General features: G+C 32.4%; 1 protein-coding gene across 1 annotated transcript; it reads left to right on the top strand.

Moving 5' to 3' along the window:
• The first annotated feature begins 6001 nt into the window (after positions 1-6001).
• LOC143560296 (uncharacterized) lies at positions 6002-9502 on the top strand. The gene is made up of 18 exons (XM_077048625.1): positions 6002-6096; positions 6255-6311; positions 6406-6433; positions 6520-6642; positions 6720-6831; positions 6953-6990; positions 7060-7113; positions 7192-7260; positions 7345-7461; positions 7539-7607; positions 7692-7771; positions 7890-7988; positions 8056-8365; positions 8439-8603; positions 8684-8799; positions 8870-9008; positions 9098-9222; positions 9295-9502. Exons 1-18 carry the CDS (start codon positions 6002-6004, stop codon positions 9500-9502), a joined length of 2004 nt encoding a protein of 667 aa, XP_076904740.1.
• Positions 9503-21112: the final 11610 nt, after the last annotated feature.

The raw sequence follows: 21112 nt of genomic DNA, 5'->3' as shown, positions 1-21112 counted from the left end.
ACAGTGAATAGGTAGTTTAAGTCTAAATGTTTAAGAAATAACAACTAAGAGTTAGTATCTTAACGATTAAAAGACTATGAACCATTAACAAACTTCTAATAACCATTAAAAGACTATCAAACAACCCCTAAGTCTAACAAGTAATTGTGTTGTATTGGCATATTTAGGGTGTAGATTAACGTGCGAATTGTTAAATCTAAACACAACCCATGTTTTTATGTGCAAAGATAATCATGAGCAGTAATTTGTACACAACGAGCTTAACTCATTTATTTTAAAAATGGTTCAAACGGCTTAGTGGGTTGCAATCTAATTGCAAATGTATTAATCGGGTAGATGAAATTTTAACTAACTTTTATATTTCGTTTGTTTATAGCTAGTGTTTTTTCCGGCGCAAACGTGCCGGGCAGGTCGGTAAAATCTGAGCGGTGATAAATTCCAAGCGTTGTTGGTCCCGAGTGTTGATGCAGTAAGTCGACGCGAATTGGGTTAGTTTCGGTTACGTGTGTAATTGTACCGGACTAAAACAAAAAAAATACAACAAATAAATTATAAAAATTGGGGTGGACCAATGGCGTCGATCATAGGGAAATACTCCGTCGTTATCAATCTGAGAGTTGAGGCGGTAAGTCTACGCGAATTCGGTCAATTTTCCTCATGTTTGTTACGGTACTATAACTAAAAAAATCGGCATTCGGTTTGTTTTTGTTACTGTACTAGAACTAAAATAAAATAAGGTGAGGCTATACGAATTCAGTCGGTTTCCATCACGGTACCATAACTAAAACAAAATAATAATATAAAAACAACAACAAAATTGACATTCAGTATGTTTTCGTTACGTTCATTACAAACCGAAACTAAAACAAAACAAAAACAAACAACAAAAAGATACCACCAATATAATGCCGAAAAGTGACTCAGAAATGATGTTGCGGCACCAAACTTCTAAATTATTATATATAATAATAATTGTATTAGTTTTAATTATATACAATCTGCTTAAATTATATTATACTAAAAATAAAATTAAAGTTGGCTATACATTAAGGTTGTTTGGTGATAGTACGTTAGATACACACTCCCGTCCACTTTCTGAACATGGTCATCTTTCACCGCAAGAGCATGGGACACCACTCTTTTGTAGTGTCGTGATGCCACATGACTACATGAGACGCTCCACACCGTCTCAACTTACCCGAAGGATCGGGTGGGGACTTTTTCTTCCACCACAAATACCCACAACACTAACCAATAAACATGTGTCACCTTACAACTCAAAATGTCAAATGCATCATCATAAAACCATAAAACTTGGATTATGTGCGTATCTTGTTCATTAAGCAACCAACTTTAAGACTATAAGGTGTGGGTGCCATTTTACTTCTCATTTTATTGTGCCACGTCAGTGCCGCATCATACCACACTCTACTTCACTTTCTTCAACAATAACAAAGAAATGGTTACCAATTCACCACTAAAATTAAGTTAATGCAACTAAAATTAAGAATTAAGTATAAATAAATTATATTCATTTAAATAATATAACTAAATAAAAACAAAATTACTTTCATTCAAATAAATATATCGGTGTGTATATATAATATTTAGAGAAAATCATGATTTGCCTCCCTATGTTATATCGGTGGGCGCACTATACATGTCACATTCTTTTTTCGCGTGTTTAATGTCATCTGACCTTTTCCAGCAGGCCTTGTTATGCCACTCCGTCACTTGACCACATGTTGAGTCGTCAAAAAGGGTTTAAATGACCTTTTTACCCTTCCATCTATCATCCTATCTTCAAGATTAGTGAAAAACCCTAAAATCTAAACCCGGAAAATCATCCATATTCATCTTCACCAATTGTCTTAAATCAAACTTACAACAAGAAACAGATACACACACTAAATCTGGAAGACTAGATCTACAAATCAACAACACAACAATACATGCCGAATACACTCAATATATTGTAAAGCTTGGAATTATAGAAGTAATAATTGCATGATTCATAAATAGAATGAAAATTGATGTTATAAGTAACTAGATGACAACAAATAGGAACAAGCAATTCTCGAAGTCGGAAGCAGTGGTTTTCATGAATTCCGGCAGTTGTCTTAATTCATGAATTTATCTCCTTCTCCAATCAAGAACCCTAGAAACTCACCCAATTTCATATCAAAAAAATAGAGTTTGACAAACACATATTGCAAACGCTTTGATTCCGACAATAAAAAACAAGTAGCATGATATAACTTTGATTATGAGAGACCTCGCCGGAACCCTAGTTTGGTTTTCGTAAAATCGATTTCTGTCGAAATACAACAAGCAAGGAGGCGGAACCCATATTTTTGCCGAAAAACATCTACAACACCATCGTTACATTCACATCACTCTTCAATAACTGCAATTAAGTTTTTTTTAATTAGTTGCCCCTCCAATCTATGGATTTTAGGGTCTAGGAATCAATTTTCCAATCTTAGAAGAATATTTTTGGTTTATTTTCTATTTTGGTTGAACAACATTTTGTTTCATTGTATGTATAACTTCAAATTTGTTTCTTATTGAGTGTTAATTTAGCCGTCATTATGTGTGGCCAAACCACATCAATTCCAGCACTTGGGCTAATCTTGAAAACTTTGATTTAAGAACTTATGTGAAATGATTGTGCTAGATCCGATTCAAACGTTTTCTTTGTGTGATTTTTTTAAAATCATTTTCGCATTTTTTTTGGAAAACATGTTATAGATTGTTAAAGAAACAAACGCCTTTTTAAAATTTTCTAATAAAGTTTTCCATGATTCAAAACTCATATATAGTTTTAATTCTTGATAAGAAGAACACATAACGATTAGCGTTTCTCTACGAATTCAATCTTGTTATACTCCTACAATATGGTTAAGCATTCTGAAGTATGAACGACATAAATGCCTATTGTAATTGATACTTCAAACATTGCAATATGCACACTAAGGCCAACACGACTAGAATTCAGAGAAGCATGTTGGCTTTAATCAACGAACGACATTTGGTTAAACACATGGGAGGTTAGAATGACTAAACATTCATTCATTAAATAATCATTGCATCATAATTGATGACGATCATAAGTTGAATATATCAAAAGGGAACCTTTGAATTGGAATGAGTTTTATAATTTGATTGGACTTCAATCATTTTTCATGTTTGTTGTAGTAATTTTTCAAAATAAAAAGACCTCAATATTTTTTTAAAGTAATAATCATCTCCATGTAGTCGTGCTGATTGTTTTCGTATAACTTGTATCCTTGAATGGCAGAATCTCAATTCTAGTCACACGAATCATTTGTGTGCAGTGTATATTCACATTATTACCTTATTTTGTTAGACGCGACACATAATATATATGGATTTGGGTCGACGATGTGAGCTTACCTTTGCTAGGGCCCGACTCATTTACAAACCAATCTGGCTCGTTTACAGACGAATCAATTTTCAGCCTGAACTGGTTAATTTATTTTTTTTGGATTGGGCTAAAACGAGTTATGATTAAATGGGTTTGGATAAAAATGGGTTGCTACTAAAATAGATTTGGATCAAAATGGACTAGTCTAGAAAATAGTTAGTGTTCAAAGTTATTATAATACAACTACAAATCTTGAAATGAATTTTCATGTGCACCTTGAAATTCATTTCAAAAAAAGTTTATCATAAACATAAGTTTAAACCTCTATGATTCTAGATATGCATTGTAACTATGAAATCATGGATATAATAAGAAATATAAATGTGAACTGAGTAGAATTATTCCGGCTTAATCTCGATAGTTATTTATTATATGTTATCTTTTATTAAGAAATCCATCTTACATGCGAGTCCTAAACTAGTTTATTTTTGGAATCTATTTGACAAGAAAATGAGAAAATAGTTAAGATGTAGACATGTATGTGTCTAGAGGTTTGCATAAAACTGAAAAAACCGAACTGAAACCAAAATAACCAAACCTTATAAAAAAACCGATGTTTCGGTTTTGTATTTATAAAAACCGCACTTTATAGTTCGGTTACGGTTTTATATTTTCAGAAAACTAGGAAAACCAAACCAAGCTAGTATTTAGCAAATTATCTTGTGATATTTTGTTTTTACAAACTTTTGGTTTCTCCAATCTTTGTCTACCTTTTATGTTATGTAGCCACATTCTTCAATCTGTTGGCTTATGATACGTATTTGCATATCGTAAAATAGCTCGAAATTGGTCTTCCGTTAACAGTAACACAATCGCTAGTTGAAGGATCTAGTTAATGATATTAAATGATGACACATTTGGAAACTCAGCCAATACAGTTTTGAGCTTTGATAAAATTGTGATTATTATGTAGATTTTAACTGAAGAGCTAGAATGTAAAATAAGAATCTCTTCATGTTTATATAAGAATGTAGTTTTTAACTTTTTAATGTTTTATTATCCACATTGAAGATGAAAGGAAAAACCAATGGGTGGCTTTCACTACAAAAGGAGAACCCTTTTTCTTGTGCTTGTCTTCAATTCATAGGTTGGTTTCTCCTCTTTGGTACAACAATAACTTTTGATGGTAAAAGAGACTTAAAACTAAAGTAAAAGACAAAATCGAAAAGTCAGAACCTTATCGGTTAAACAGAAAAAATGTTAGAATCAGTAAACGTAAGAGGTGGTGAGTTAGCGGGGAGATCAACGAGGTGGTGAGTTACCCAAGAGATCGACAAAAGCATATAATTAAACTTAAGATTTACGATTATTTATATTTGTTAATACAACTCATACATTTATATCTTTCAACTATACCCGCGAGATGGACAAAAGCATATAATTAAACTTAAGATTTACGATTATTTATATACATATATGTTAAAACAACTCATACTTTTATATATTTCAACTCATTCTGACCGTCTCTCTTTTAATAATTAATTTTCAGATATGTTCAATTTGACCCATAAAAAGGTATTAGATAACCCACTCTCTCAAAGTAACCCATAACAATTTATCCAAGTCCAGATTAACACATATGTACCTATGTCTATGGGTCAAGATTGTTGGGCTTAGTTGAGTGTAATCCCATATCATTCACAACAAAATTACACTTAAATGCTACATAAAAAAGGTTGTCACGCCATCAGTTTTATTAGCTGGACTAACAACTATCTTTTTAAACCATCAACAATAGTTACTTTCGAGGTGCTTTGGATGAGATGAGGCATGATATTGAGGGTAGATGACATCATGAGTGTTATCGTATAAAAACAAAATTTTAATGTTGGAGCATGTGAGTAAAGAGAGGTAAGAGGGAGCACATTTTTGTAACCGACGCTTTTTAGCTGGTTCTGACTGTTGCATAAAGTTATAGCATATTCTAAACATGTGATTACATGGAGTCAGTTTTAAAGCATTCAATTATGAATGATATTAATGATTACCTAATACATTTATCAAATATATTAACTAATATTAGATAAATAAATTGTAGTTTTATTTATTCATAGGGGTTTCTTATCATATAGCTCTTGTTCGACTTTCTTTCAAGTTGTCGTGTTTTCTCTTTTCTAGTAGTCTTTCTTGGTAAGTTTGTAATTATGTCTCGTCAGGTCTAGTTTCTAATTTCTTGCTAACCGGGTTATAAATTAAAAATTAGCTGTTTAAAAGAAAAACAAAAAAACAAAAAAGAAAAGATGATAGTTTAAAGGGAAAAAGAGACATGAGTTTAATGTTGTTGAAGCATGTGTTTGCTACCTTCCATCCTAGTACCCCAAATAACGGCTTTCTTTTTCTTTTTTTTTTTACAAAAATTATTATGTCAAATATTTACAGAAATCAGACAGCTTTTCAATTTCAATTTCATTTCTTTCCTCCTTGAATCTTCAATCTTGTCTTCAACCATTTAATCCCATTTCACAAACCCTAAATTAATTAAATTAATTCACTTTCAACCCACTAGCATTGATGTTATTATGGTTTTAATATGCATTTGAGTCTTTGAAAAAGATGGTATATGATGCAGCAGCTTTTATGGATGCTGGATCAAGATTTAGCAGTTTGGAACTCATTGGCAGAGGCTCTTTTGGTGATGTCTATAAAGGGTATTTATTTATTTATTTATTATTATTATTATTATTATTATTATTATTATTATTATTTTATTTTATTTTATTTTATTTTATTTTATTTTTCTTTTGAAATTTAATCTGCAAGTTAAAAAAATTATGATTTTGATTATATGCATAATGTTGGTTTGCAGGTTTGATAAGGAACTTAATAAAGTAGTTGCTGTTAAAGTTATTGACTTGGAAGAATCGTGAGATTTTGTTCTTTTAATTATTATTATTATTATTATTATTTATCTTTAAAATATTATTTAGAAGTAAAGTTTTGTGCTTTATTGGTTGTAGAGAGGATGAAATTGAAGACATTCAAAAGGTATCTATTTATCATTTATGTTTGTTTCTTGAAATTCGATTAAGTCGTGCGTTTATTGAATTCTGGAATATTGAATTATGATTCAGGAAATAGCAGTTTTGCAACAATGTCGGTCGCAGTATGTTACAGAATACTACGCGTCGTATCTTCACCGAACGAAGCTATGGATAGTAATGGAATATATGGCTGGTGGCTCGGTTGCTGATCTGGTAGGTTATTTGGTCTAACGAATATAATATGTGTACCGTTGAATTTTAAGAAGTGTTATTAAATGTTTGTTAAACAGATTCAACCGAATCAACCGTTGGATGAAATGTCAATCGCGTACATTTTACGTGACTTGCTGCACGCCATTGAATATCTGCATACCGAAGGAAAGATCCATAGAGATATTAAAGGTTTGAACTTTATAGATTACGTGCTTTAGTTGGAATATTGTTAAAATAGGATTACACTAGAGAAATTATTTGTTGCACTTTGTTGTGTTATGAATGAATGTAAACAGGTCTTTTTTGACAGCTGCAAACATCTTGTTGACCGCCAATGGTGACGTTAAGGTGCGTTGTTTTTGCTCAATTATGATTAATATGATCTTTTGTTCATATTGTATTTGGATTTTGTGACAGGTGGCAGACTTCGGTGTGTCTGCACAACTAACCAGAACAGTTTCTAGAAGAAAGGTATTATAGGATTATCTAACACACGTGTGTTTGGAACCAACAAATCACTGATATTAATATTATTTTTAATTGTGACAGACGTTTGTAGGAACGCCATTTTGGATGGCGCCAGAAGTTATTCAGAATGTAGATGGATATAACGAAAAGGTCTCATGAATTTCACTACTCGATTTAATTTTATCTTGTCGACTTTTAACACATTACTACTTTGTTTGACTTTGGTCAACACAGGCAGATATTTGGTCTTTAGGTATAACCGCAATCGAAATGGCTAAAGGGGAGCCTCCGTTTGCGGATCTTCATCCGATGAGAGTTCTTTTCATCATACCTAGAGAAAACCCGCCTGAGGTCCTTTAAAATCATTAAATTTATTTTTGAATATTAAATTTTCATTTAATTTGATTAGCCATTGGTTCTGTTCGCAGCTAGATGAATATTTTTCTCGTCCTTTGAAGGAATTTGTTTCATTGTGTTTAAAGAAGGTTCCTGCTGAGGTATGTTAGTGTGCGTGTGTGTGTGCGTGTCGTGTTAGTCTTTTTCTAATAATATTAATACTGTTTTTATATTCTACGGTTCAGAGACCAAGTGCAAAGGAACTTTTGAAACACCGCTTTATTAAGAATGCAAGGAAGAATCCAACACTCATGGAGAGAATCAGGTGCTTTTATATTTTTCAGTTTAATATTAAAATGTTCACTTTTATTATTATTATTATTATTATTATTATTTGTTTTCATTAAAGCATCTAACTTGACCAAATCTTTCTATATTGACAGAGAAAGACCAAAGTTTCAAATCAAGAACCTGGAAACGCATAGAATTGATACCGTGAACGTTATCAGACAACCACGAGTTGAAGAAACTGTTGGAGCCAGGTGGAATACTATTTACATTTTTACGCTTTTTTATAAATAATTTGCTGACTTGTACTTTTGATCACAGTGGGCAGGGTAGAAGAGATGGTGGATGGGATTTTGGCACGACCGGGAGTACGGGTACATATAGAAGTGCTGTAAAGCCACCTCAAATTAGAGACCGCAAAACCGACAGTCACGCAACTCAGAAGAGAAATATGGAAAGTGGTACCGGGCGATTACTAGAAGCTTCTAGAAGAGATTCTAGAGGATCAGATCATGTTAGAAAACAAGATCCTTGCAATAATGATATTGTGTCTATGGATAGCACGGGAACCGTTGTTGTGAGATCTTCAGGAACGCATGATTCGTCACTTTTTAGTGAGCAAAGTACCATGGTAAGCTTCAGTTGTAAAGTTTTAATTTTTTTAAAAAAATTTTGTTGTGACTTTGTTAGGGCTTTTGTTATAGTCAAGTAGCACATTTAGTTCTCTTGAAGATGCTTCCATAAATGGTACTTTTGTCTACCGTGGTCAACATGATGACTCAGATTCTCCACGCACTCGGTCAAGGCTCGGAATCCAAGAAAAAACATCATCCGCTTCGCACGAGGATAGCGCATTAAATCTAGCAGAGGTTGAATATTTTAATTATAATTATATTAACATTTATGTTGTTAAACGCATCTTATAATATATTTGGTTGTATGTTATCAGGCAAAGGCTGCAATTCAAGGAGGAATGAATAAAGGACATGCTAAAGATAAGTCGGGTTTAAATAAAATTAATAAAGGTGTCCAAGAAAGTATAAAAACCGAGAAATCAACAAACAGGTACGGTTTCTTGTATAAATCAGCGAATTAAAGTTAATATATTTTGAAATATTTTTAATTCTTGATTCAGACATTCGAGCGACTATTGTGATGCAATAAAAGCATTCTCAAAACCTCACCATGCAAGCAACGATGAAGAGGGTGCCAGGTCAGCTGCTTCGCCGGCATCCACTCCACTGTCGGTTCTCATAGTCCCTTCTTTGAAAGAGGTAAAAACTTATTATATATTCGATCATGATTTATAAAGAGTTGAATAATAACAATGATAATAACATTGTGAGATTATGTATGAATTTAGGTGGTTGCAGATGACGTAGAGGCGTCTGCTGTTCGTTCAGTGATAGATTCATTGATGGATATGGAATACACTAAACCGGGATCTTGTGAATCTCTTGTCACCAGGATTCTTCACCGGTTAGCAAGGTAATAAATTAGTTACTTGAATATTTTCTTTTATTTTTCATTTTAATTGTATTTATGAAAATACATTTTTAGTTCAAAGGAAGCATCGTTGAAGGATCTGCAAGAGGTGGCGTTACGTGGATTTTCTAAGAGTAAAAAGGCAATAGAGCCGGAAAGTGTAAATGCAAATGCAAATGCAGAAGCAGATAACAAAAAAAAGCAGCCGAAGAAAGAGACTCAGTCAAATTGCAACACAGGCTCGCTTGCACAGTTCTTGTGTTCAAGGTCTGTTATTTTTTAGTATGAACTGTGAGTTACTTGTTTGTCAAATTACAATCCACCTTGTTAATTATTCTTTCAGTGCAGATTGCAATCGCAAGCTTCAAGAGACCTCGACTCAACTTAGAGAGAGATGGCATGTGGATTAGAGTTACAACGCCTTTCGGTGGATTTTGTGTTTATTATTATTATCTATTAAATTATTCAAATGTGAATAGCAAGAAGAGAAGATAGTTTCATTTCTTTTAAATGCACATTGTTATGGTTTATATTTATACCAGCAATCAGTTAATAGATATTGAATTTGAGAACACATCAGGTGAATAATTTAGTCTAATGCAATGAGAAATAGGTAAAAAGATATGTATCGAATGAACATCGACGAGAACTGTTCCCACATGCATGTTATACTCAAATCTGAGTTTGAATACGTGACAACAAAGTTCGTTGTGAAGCTTGGCAGTGTAAGATTGCTAAGAATGCAAATTCACTAGGTTCTACTTCTATGATATCATTCGAATGTGTAATTTCATTCCTCGGAGATGGAGATTATTGACGGGGTGAGTGTGGTTGATGGAAGACTTGAAGAACGCATAAATGTGTGGGCGATCAAAAGAGCAAGAGACTCGTGTTCAAGATTACGACGGTAAGTTACTATTGGTGGATAGTAATTTATCATTTAAGATCAAGTTGCCACTTGCCACTATTTGTCATTTTTGGATCAAGTCGTCGTTGATCTCGGTTACCGATCAGTAGCAATTTACTATTGATAATCAGTTCATACTAAAGACCATTCAATACAACCTTTTACCGGTCACGCACTCACGTAAATCTAAAACAACCTCCAATGGTACTTCAAATCAATCCTACTAATGAGTTGCCTCTTGGATCCCACATGGGCGCTACCACGGACCCCGCCATTGAGACGATACCCCCTTGGAATCCCTCATGGTTTAGGGGTTTCGCCTCGTAAAACCCTAGAGGTTCCTAGTTCCCCGAGAACAGAATAGTATTAAACGAGCATGTATTCCACATCTTATAAATCGTATTATTGTTTATTCTTATTTATGTTTTTGTTTTAAGTAACGTCACTTATACTAAAACATTATCGATAATGGTAAATCACCTACACAAGCCACCAAATATCAAAGGGCTTCTTGCCTGGCTAGTGATATTAAGGCGTGAAAAAAAGTGTTTCCTCTCCGTTATTGAGTTTTATGATGGAAAAACGTTTAGATTTAGAACTTATATGCTTAGAGCTGATGATTAGCTTTGTGAGTGTTAGCCCTGAGTAAGAAGGCTGGTGTCATGTGGTGGTGGTGATATTAGTCAACGAAGTTTTATATAATTTACTATAAAACGATTACAATAAAGTGGCAGGCAAACGGGCAACAAGTTGCGCCGCAACCCCCTTTTGAACAGCAAAGCCAATCCTGCTAAAAACGAAGTTTTGGGACCTAGAAGCTGAAGAGGTTCCGTGTACGACGCGCTGAACCCTACTCAAAAATTTCACAGCCTCTGGAGCCAGAAAACCAAATGTATCAAAGGCAAATGGTAGAAAGACATGTTGATTATCTAAACAAGCTTTCTCGTGTTTAACAACTTTGCCCGATTCAGCCTTCAACGCAGCCTGACCCACAACAAACCCACGGTCCCTGAGCCCAACAAGAGGAGACACTCCTGTAAGATCCGCACAGGCGTGTAGATCAAAATTTACAATCACAAAACATATTTAAGCAATTACAATTACTAATATGCTTAATTATTCAGAATTTCTTCAAGTTATTTTTGTAACTTTTGCTCCTTTGTGTGCCATTATACCCGCTCTCGTTCCGTTCGGCCCCTTCTTGTTTCTGCTTTCGTTCCTGATTTCTTTTCATTTGTTCCAAACGGTTTAACAAATTGTCTCGAGCATCCCACTCTTTATATGATGAAACATCTTGGACCTAAAATTTTTTGAAACATAAATAATTAATACATAATACATATTTACATACAAACACACATACATATGCTCAAAATAGATACAAATCAAAACGAGTTGTGATCAAAATCAGGTTAAAACCATTTTCTTTTCAAAAAAACATCAAAAGAAAACAGAATACCGTTCATGTAATGCAATAATAATTGGTATCCCTTGAATTAAAATACAAAAGGCATACATACATATCATAACAAAGTTTGCAAAGTCTACAAAAGACATATATATACATATCATAACAAAGTTTGCAAAGTCTACAAGATTCGGGCAATCATCTTAAAAAAGTTAACAAAAACTAATAATCAAACAAACTAATGATGAACATGCTTACAAAAACTAATAATCAAACAAACTTAAAAAAAACACACAGTTCATTAGACACATGATGAGCATGCAGGTAAACAAAAACTTACACCACAAAATTTGTGTACCCCTATAACTCAAACTAGATTAATCAAATAGAATCAAAGACTCATTAGATAAATAAAAATAGGAATACTCATCATTTTGTAGGAGTGAAGTATACATGTGTGGTTGTGTCCGATTCCCGCTGCAGATGCCCCAGGACCACCACCATTGATGCGCCACTAGAATTGCATTCCTCATCACTGAAGTAATAGGTCACAAAGATTAGAAAAAAAAACTAAGAACACATCCAACATTCCAACCTGTTAATGATATAAACTAACCCAAATCAACTAGTTTAAAGTAAACTGGTTGAAACTACTTCTTTCAACATATAACAATTTCTGGATCACCGTGTACTTTTTTCTTTTCTGGCAAGAAATAAACATGTTGGGGAGAAAGCACCAAGTTCATTGAATTCTTAGATGATAACAGTAATTTCATCAGGTTTAAACTAACAAAAAAAACATGAGCACAAGAATTATCATCTGTCTAACCATTTGTAAACAAGCTTGAATTCTTATATACAAAGAAGTGGCATGATCAATTTGACCAGGTTTAAAATGTTTATTAGAAACATAATTCCATTGATGATAAAATATAAAAAGAACAAATCACCCACAAAGTTATCATTTATCAAATGAACCCTAACTCACACATATATTTATTGAAAATCGAAATCAATTCCTAAAACTATCAATCACAAACATATTAATCAAAGCACACCTAACTTTAGCATAATTCTAAGTGAAACCTCCCATTTTACAAAAGCCTCCTACAATTAACTACCCAATAGATATCAACATATCGAACAACAAGGTTTAAGGTAGCGAACTGATGTTGATAAAACCTCCAGCAGCCAACAAAAATAACTCAGCATTGATGGCCCTTTCAAATCAATAAAAATAGCAAACAAGATCCTTTCAAAATAAACAACTATAACTGCTATTTATATAAATTTGTTCCTTTCTTCAATCTATTTTCTTAACTCCTAATAAGGAAGGAACAAATACAGGATTAGGAGTCCTAGTTCCAACTCATAACTCATAAAGTAAAAGATATACCTAAAGAAAGGAAGAGTTGTAGCCCAGATGTTCAACAAACTTGTAAAATTGCATGCGAAGACTGGAGACGAGAGAATTTGGGATGGGTAGGTTATGGCTAGAAAACAGGGAATTTGGGGTGAAAATATTTTGGAGGGATTTTAGAGTATGTGAAATTTTGGTGGAATGTATAAATTTAAAATAAATACAAATTTTATAAGATATTTGAATACTATACACATATTAAAATGAAAGGAACGATGCAGGGGTTGGCAAATAAACCACTAAATCGAACCAATACGAAAATCGAAACGAAATTTAATCGGTTTGACTAAACCGAACTGCTTTCAATCCAAACCGGTTTTGAATTTTAAACTCGTTTGTTCACCTGTAAAACGACGTGTGTTTGGATTTTGGAATGTAGGGCGGTTTACACTTTACAACTATATTTTATCTATAAATATAAAAAGGTTTATTATGTCTTTTTTATTTATAAAATAACCAGTACTATTATATATTAATAGTAAAAAATATTATATTTGGTTTCCTCATAAGTTAAAGTTGTACTTTGACACTACATATGCATACGCACAAATACAAATACATACGGTTTGTAGTGATTTTATGTAATTGTCACGTTTAGTTTGGGTAATTAGTTTTTAGATTGTTTTTATATTGGTTTGTAATGAGTCGTAATATATCTTAAATGACAGTAAGAGATCATACTTGGCTTAACGAATTATACTAGATCTTGTTAGGTGTTGATGGCCCATTATCCTCTTTATTAAGTCATGTTAGTTGTTGGGTAACCTCTTAATGGTTCATAACCTTAAGTCTGAATGGTTAAGAGGCTACCTCTTAACCATTCAGACTTAAGGCTACCTCTTAATCATTAAGAGGTTATGAACTATTAAGAGGTAGCCTCTTAACGCCCATTAGCCTCTTAGGTCATAAAATACTGTATATCATGTTGCAATAAGTTATATTATATGTTTACATGTAATAACAAGCCATATTATTTTAATTGACCGTACCGGGCCTTGATTGCTCTTAAATAACATGATATGCGCTTTATGCTGTCATATTAGGTCTTAGAGAATTATATTAGGTTTGTGGTGAGTCATAATAGATCTTATGGACATTAGCATGTCAATGTTGTCTTAACGGACCATACTAGGCATTGACAACTCTTAAGTAACTCAATATGCCTTTTATAATGTCATATTAGGACATAGAGAGTTATATCAGGTTTGTAGTGAGTCATATTAGATCTTTACAGGCAACAAGTCATAGTTGTGTTGATGGATGATATTAGGTCTTGATAGCTCTTAATGGTCTATTATGAGCCTAGCATGTCGCTTTAGATCTTAAAATGTTGTATCGGTTTGTCACACCCCCATTCTAGGCCTAGGGGTATGATCTATAGTTGGTACCATATTTGTAAATAAATCAGAGTAACGGTTATAGCGGAAGTCTTTATAAAAACATAAGGATCGATAATATAAAATATTTACATTACAAAAGACGTAACAAAAGTCTCGTTTAGCATTTACTTGTTTATAGTTTACAAAACCACCATGTTTTAATATTTACACAAAATTATCCGAGCCATCGGATTCTAGAGCTTCTTCGTCCTTCAAGCTCTAATCTTGATTACCTGCAAAATATTATTAAAATACGTCAGCAACGAATGATGGTGAATATGCTGACGCTAAAATATTTTCTTTACTTAATTACCCCTCGAGACCACGTAGGTCTCGGCCCATTTTGGCTTAGGAATAATCAAGTTAAAACAATCATCATAAACTTCGAGTCTCTGCATTAGGTCACCTCAGCGAAACACCGCAGCGTTTATGACATAACTTAGGTACCATAAATATACACGTGGCCATTCCCCACTCGGACGTAACTAAGGTCCGGCCCATCGTGGCTGGAGGTCGTGACCAAGCGTGGTGCGATGTGCCCACCGCGTTCCACATATGTAAGGATCCAGACAAACGTATACCATAGCCTGAGGGCTGGCTTATACTCTTATTTATAATGTTTTTAGAGACACGTAGCCTCATGTAAAATTTTACACATAACACGTTTGTTTGTTTGAAAACAAGTTTGTAAAAGTGGGGCGTATTCACCTTTCAAATGGGATCGGCTTCCAACACCGTCCGTTGAGTCTTTCTCGCTATCTCGCACCTATAGTACGAGTATAACTTTCATTAGTCGGATACACGATCCGGCTTTAGACCTTTAGTCTTATTTATCTCGACGAACCTTTAGTTCAATATTTCTTTTTTACTTTAAAACCTTAAGTTAAAAAGTAATCTTTATAAACCTTTAGTTTATTTATAAAAACCCCGACGTTTCTTCTTCTTTAAGAAACGTATTATTTTCTTTATTATTTAAGTATACTTATTATACTTAAATAATATATTTTATAACAAAGAATATTTATACATATATATATATACTCATATATATATATATATATATATATATATATATATATATATATATTTTATTTCTCTTTCTTTATTTTCTTTGTTATTCATTTATTTGTTTATCGAGAATAACTTCGACTTGGGTATTAAGCCTTTATAATATTTTATTATTATTTTGGTCGGGCATTATGCCTATCTTGCTTGGCTTAGAAATACCTTTCTCACTCGGGCAGCACTTCGACTCTATCTCTTTTATCCACACACGCTTGATTAATCCTTTGACACGTTTATCGAGACACCAGCACGTACTTCGAGATAGCTATCGGGACGTCGGGCAGCACCTCCTCTTTAGTCGGAACGTCGTCGGAAAGTGGCACGTTAATCGAGGTGTAGGGCACGGAAAACGAGGTAACAAGGCACGTAAAACGAGGTGGATCGATGGCACGTAATTCGAGGTCTAGAGAGAGAGTAGTGAGAGAGTAAGTGTGTGAAATTAAGGTGTGTTTGGCTTGAACCCGTAGCTGCTATTTATAGGGCTGACTTTGGACCCCATCGCGGTACGCGATGGGTCACTTGGCAAGCCCATCGCGTACCGCAATGTAGGCTTGCTGAGTCAGTGCCTAGACCTGCCACGTGAGCCACGTGGCGGACGTGTTGCCACGTGGTGACACGTGGGGGCAGGCGTTGCCACCGTGTGCCACGTGGCACACATGTCACTGCGTGTCAGATACCCCATCGCGGTACGCGATGGGGTGCTCCTTAGATCCATCGCGTAGCGCGATGGGTCAGAAATTTCAGAATTTACAATTTAGTCCCTGGGTTTGGATTTTGACAAATTTGGTCCTTTAACTTTTAGAACTTGACATTTTTGGCCCGAAATTTACGTGATGTTACACGGTTGTAATGAGTTGTATTAGTTCTTAACGGGCAATAAAAGGTCATAATTGTTTAGTAGATCATATGGATATTCATAACTCTTAATGGCCCATTAATGTCTTTACTATCATAATGAGGCATAATAGATCTAAAATGTCATACATGTCTTAAAGGACCTTGTCGAGCCTTGATAGCTCTTAATAACCCGATGTGACAGTTATGATGCCATATTACATCTTTATGATTTGTATTGGATTTAACTGGGTCATAATAGATTAAACGAACAAATATTAATTAATAAAATAATTAAACAAACACACACGTACTAACACTTATTATTGTCATGTTTAATTACTAAAGTATTTAATTATTAATACTATTAAATTATAAAAGTAACATATTTAAAAAAATAGTGAATCTATAAGCAACTTTAACTAAAAAAAATTGACTTTTTCTTTATAAAATAAACAAGTAACATTGTTTAATAAATATAGTATATATATATATATATAGGATCAGGATCAGGATCATGAAAGAACCTTTTTGAAATTGAGAACTATGAGAACCATTTTAGACCACAAAAAACCTAAAAATAAAAAAAATCATAAAATAAAAAAAACACAAAAATCAAAAAAGTAAAAAACCAAAATTCTTATTTTATCATCCTGGTTTCATAAAATAAAAAAAAAACTCGGTTTAGCTAAATTATATACACATATGTATAATATATACATATATGTACATTTACATGTTTTTTTTGTACACATGTGTATAATTTAAGATAAATGATATTGTACATATGTGTATATTACGTAACTAAAGATTATATAAAATTATACATATGTGTATAAGACGACGTTTTTTTTTTATTTTTTTATTTTATTTTTTTAATGAAATCGGAATGAAATATAAGAATTTTGGTTTTTTACTTTTTTAAAATTATTATTATTTTTTGTTTTATGATTTTTTAAAGTATTTTTTTAAAGGTGTTTTTAGTAGTTCAAAATGGTTCTCAAAGTTCTCAATTTGCAAAGGGTTTCTTAGGATCCTTACCATATATATATATATAGGATCAGGATCATGAGAGAACCTTTTTGAAATTGAGAACTTTGAGAACCATTTTGGACCACAAAAATCCAAAAATAAAAAAAATCATAAAATAAAAAAAAAACAAAAATGAAAAAAGTAAAAAACCAAAATTCTTATTTTAACATCCCGGTTTCATAAAAAAATAAAAAAAATAAAAAAAAACTCAGTTTAGCTAAATTATATACACATATGTATAATATATACATATATGTACATTTATATGTTTTTTATACACATGTGTATAATTTAAGATAAATGATATTGTACATATCTTTATTTTACGTAACTAAAGATTAAATAAAATTATACATATGCGTATAATACGACTTTTTTTTTTTAATTTTTTTTTGTTTTTTTTAATGAAACCGGAATGAAATATAAGAATTTTGGTTTTTTTACTTTTTTAAAATTTCTGTTCTATTTTGTTTTATGATTTTTTTAAATAATTTTTTTAAATGTGTTTTTAATGGTTCAAAATGGTTCTCAAAGTTCTCAATTTGCAAAGAGTTCTCTTAGGTTCCTTACCCTATATATATATATATATACATATGTTGAAAACTTGTGAAAAAATGTGAAAAAAAATATAGACAATTTGAAAAAAAAATACGTTTTCTTTATTAACTAAACTTGTTACATTGTTTACTACATATAATAAATTAATTAAAAAATAAATTTATTGATTATATAGCGGGAAAATTGTCGGAAACGTATTAACGTTCCGACGACTTTCCAACAATTCGAATAAAACTATATTTTTTTCTTATATTAAATAAACAACTTACATTATTTAGTAAATATAATAAATGAACTAATAAATAAGAAAATAGATTTGTGTGAAAATTGTCGGAAATACATACAATATATGACGATTTTCCGACAATTTATAAAAGAATCATACTTTTTCTTACTAAATTAATAAGTTACATTTTCTCAAGTATAATAAATGATTAAAAAAATAAGTAAAAATATAGATTTTGTGGAAAATTTGTCGCAATATAAAATAAGTACTGTTTAAAAATTAAATAAATAAGTTAACTTATTTAATAAAAATATTTAACTAGTAATAAATATTTTTGTGGGAAATTTGTTGGAAATGTATATATATTCCGACAATTTTCCGACAACTTTAGGAATAAAAATAGTTTCTTAAATAATAAGTTATATGGTAAATTATTTGATATTTATATTAACAAAATTATAAAACCAAAATTTATATTTGTGAGAAACTTGTAGGTAGACTGTTGGAGTTATTCACAAAATAGCGACAAATTTTGTTTTGTCAATATTTGTCGGAAATTTGAAGGAAAATTTATGGGTTTTTTTTGTTTTTGCTTTTGTCGGAAATGTGTGGTTGGATTGTGGAAAGTTTCTTTTGCCGGTAATTTGTCGGAAACTTTTGTAGGAAATACAGCAGTTTTCTAGTAGTGTAATTTGAAAATTGTTCGCTACATTTTATTTATGAATAAAAACGTGAATGTTTATAAAATATAAAGTGCGAATTCACTATGTATACAAGTCTTAGTTGCAGTGCCGACTACACAAATTATTTCAGCCCGAGGACCAACTTGTCAATGATTGGTCCTTTGATCAAACCCGTTCCCCCCAACGCCGCCATTGCAAAAATATATGCCTTTAAATCATTGAAAAATGTCCATTACATAGTCGAGTTTGGGCATTTTGAGAAAAGAAAAAAAAAGGTGTCGGGCAGCCCCTCTATGGATGCCCTAATAAATCATTAACTACTATTATCCCTATTTCAGTAGGTGGTTAAAAGTTTTACCTTAGGTTTACGTTTTTTCTATTTGACGTAACGGGTTCGAATTTCACTCATTTGTCATATTCACATGTTTAAGCCTAGATGAAACGTCAGTGAATGGGTTAAGTTTCACGACATCGGATACTTTTTCAGGAGTTTAGTTTGTGCTATAATCGTTAAAAGAAATCATTAAACTATTGGTTTGAAGTTTTGAACGAACTTAACTACTTTAGAGGTTTTTTATATAACTCAGAAAGTACGGCGCATGTTGGTCATCATTTACCCACCCGCCTTCCATGCACTTGGCCCTCATCTTCTTTTGTCCTTTTTACCTCTTCATATCGCCACATTCAATAGAATCTTTACATCTATTTCTATAAGATTTAATTATGTTTATTTAAAAATTTACTTTCTAAAGTGATCAAAGTACGCCCCCATTGTATAATAAAACGTGAAATTATATGCATTTTTGTAAACTAAATTGTTTTTTTGAAAACCAAACTTTCTATTATTATAGCATTTAAAGTTTGATTGTTTTTTATGAACGGCAAAAAGATAAATATAAAACAGTCATTAAATGACATAAACTAAACAATAGGAAAATGAAACGTAGTTAAAACGTCGGCGTGAGATCAACCACTCCACCCACGTTACTTATTGTTTATACTAGTAGACCAAAAAAACGAGTAATTAATGAACTAACCATCATCATCATCAGTGTACTCAGTATATTCCACCAATAGCAAAACTATGATAAGGTCTGAGAAGAGTAAGATGTAGACAACCTTACATCTACAACATAGAGATAAAGAGGCTGCTTTCGGTGAGACCCCGACTCGATTATTTGTTTGAGTAATGAACTGAACAATAAGAAAATATTCTCTCTTTATGATTATTTGCTTGAAAAGGTTCTTCAACCCCGGAATTTTAAATAACCCACCAAAACCATTAAAATATAATAGCCTCCACTTAACACTTTTTTATTGTGAAGATGGACATTATCTAACCAAATCGCAAAATTCAGGGTTCTCTTAGACGAAGATAAGTCGATATCCAACCAATTTCTAATGAGAATACAAAGTCTCGAAGTAATAAGACAATAAACAAAAATACGGTCTCTGATTTCTACATTTTGAACAACTTCATATTTTATTATGTCACCACATAATTTGAACCATCGACATTCAAAACCAAAGTCTTATCCAACACCATGATAGTACTAGGCCAAAGGCCCTTTGGTCACCGATTTCTACATGATACTCACACACCAAACAAAGCACCAAAAGATCATCGAACCCAGCCTGCTCAAATGCCACACCCACCGGTCCGGAAAAGATTTCAAAGAGAAACTGTCATGATTTTGCAACATTTGATGAAAATCTGAAATTTAACACCCCCCCCCCCCCCTCCGATTCTCTCAAAATTCTCCACCAATCTTTTTTTGCACCCTCACTAGCTTTTTGTTAGCCTCTTCAAATAACAAATTTGTTTTATGAAAAGCTGCCTCGTTTAATAATATTGATTTGTCGTGTTCAAAAAAGTGGTATTTGTTAGATAGCCCGCTTAACAAACCTCCTTGTAAGTAAAGTAGAGAAACAAGGTGATTAATTAGACAGAGACTTATATATGGGTCACAACAATCTCTATAGAATTGGTTTCGATGCCAAATAACATGTGGTATAGTTTTCGTTTGTGATACATTTTTTGAGATAGAGAGATGTATTCGTATACAACTTTACATGAAGTTCTTACATGATAAAAATTGACCTGTACAAACATGTATAAATTACTTTCGGGTTTCTCTCTTTAAAAAACATACGCCTTTTGTCATTGAGCCCTAGTGCGCTATCAATGTTACACTATTTTGTTAACTTGGATCACCAAGTTAACAAGCTAAAAACACTTGAAGATGTTATCAACTTAACAAAAAACGATAAATCTGTCTATAACGTATTCAACATAAAATGTTGAAAGTACATTATAATATTATATAATGGATTCAAATAAATAAGTTAAAAAGGGTGAGTGAATAATATGCACAAACAAG

This window comes from Bidens hawaiensis, unplaced genomic scaffold (genome assembly GCF_021521415.1).
Source record: "Bidens hawaiensis isolate Kalapana, Puna unplaced genomic scaffold, B.hawaiensis_p1.1 tig00020322_1, whole genome shotgun sequence".
NCBI lineage: Eukaryota > Viridiplantae > Streptophyta > Magnoliopsida > Asterales > Asteraceae > Bidens > Bidens hawaiensis.
This window is presented reverse-complemented; position numbering and strand designations above follow the sequence as displayed.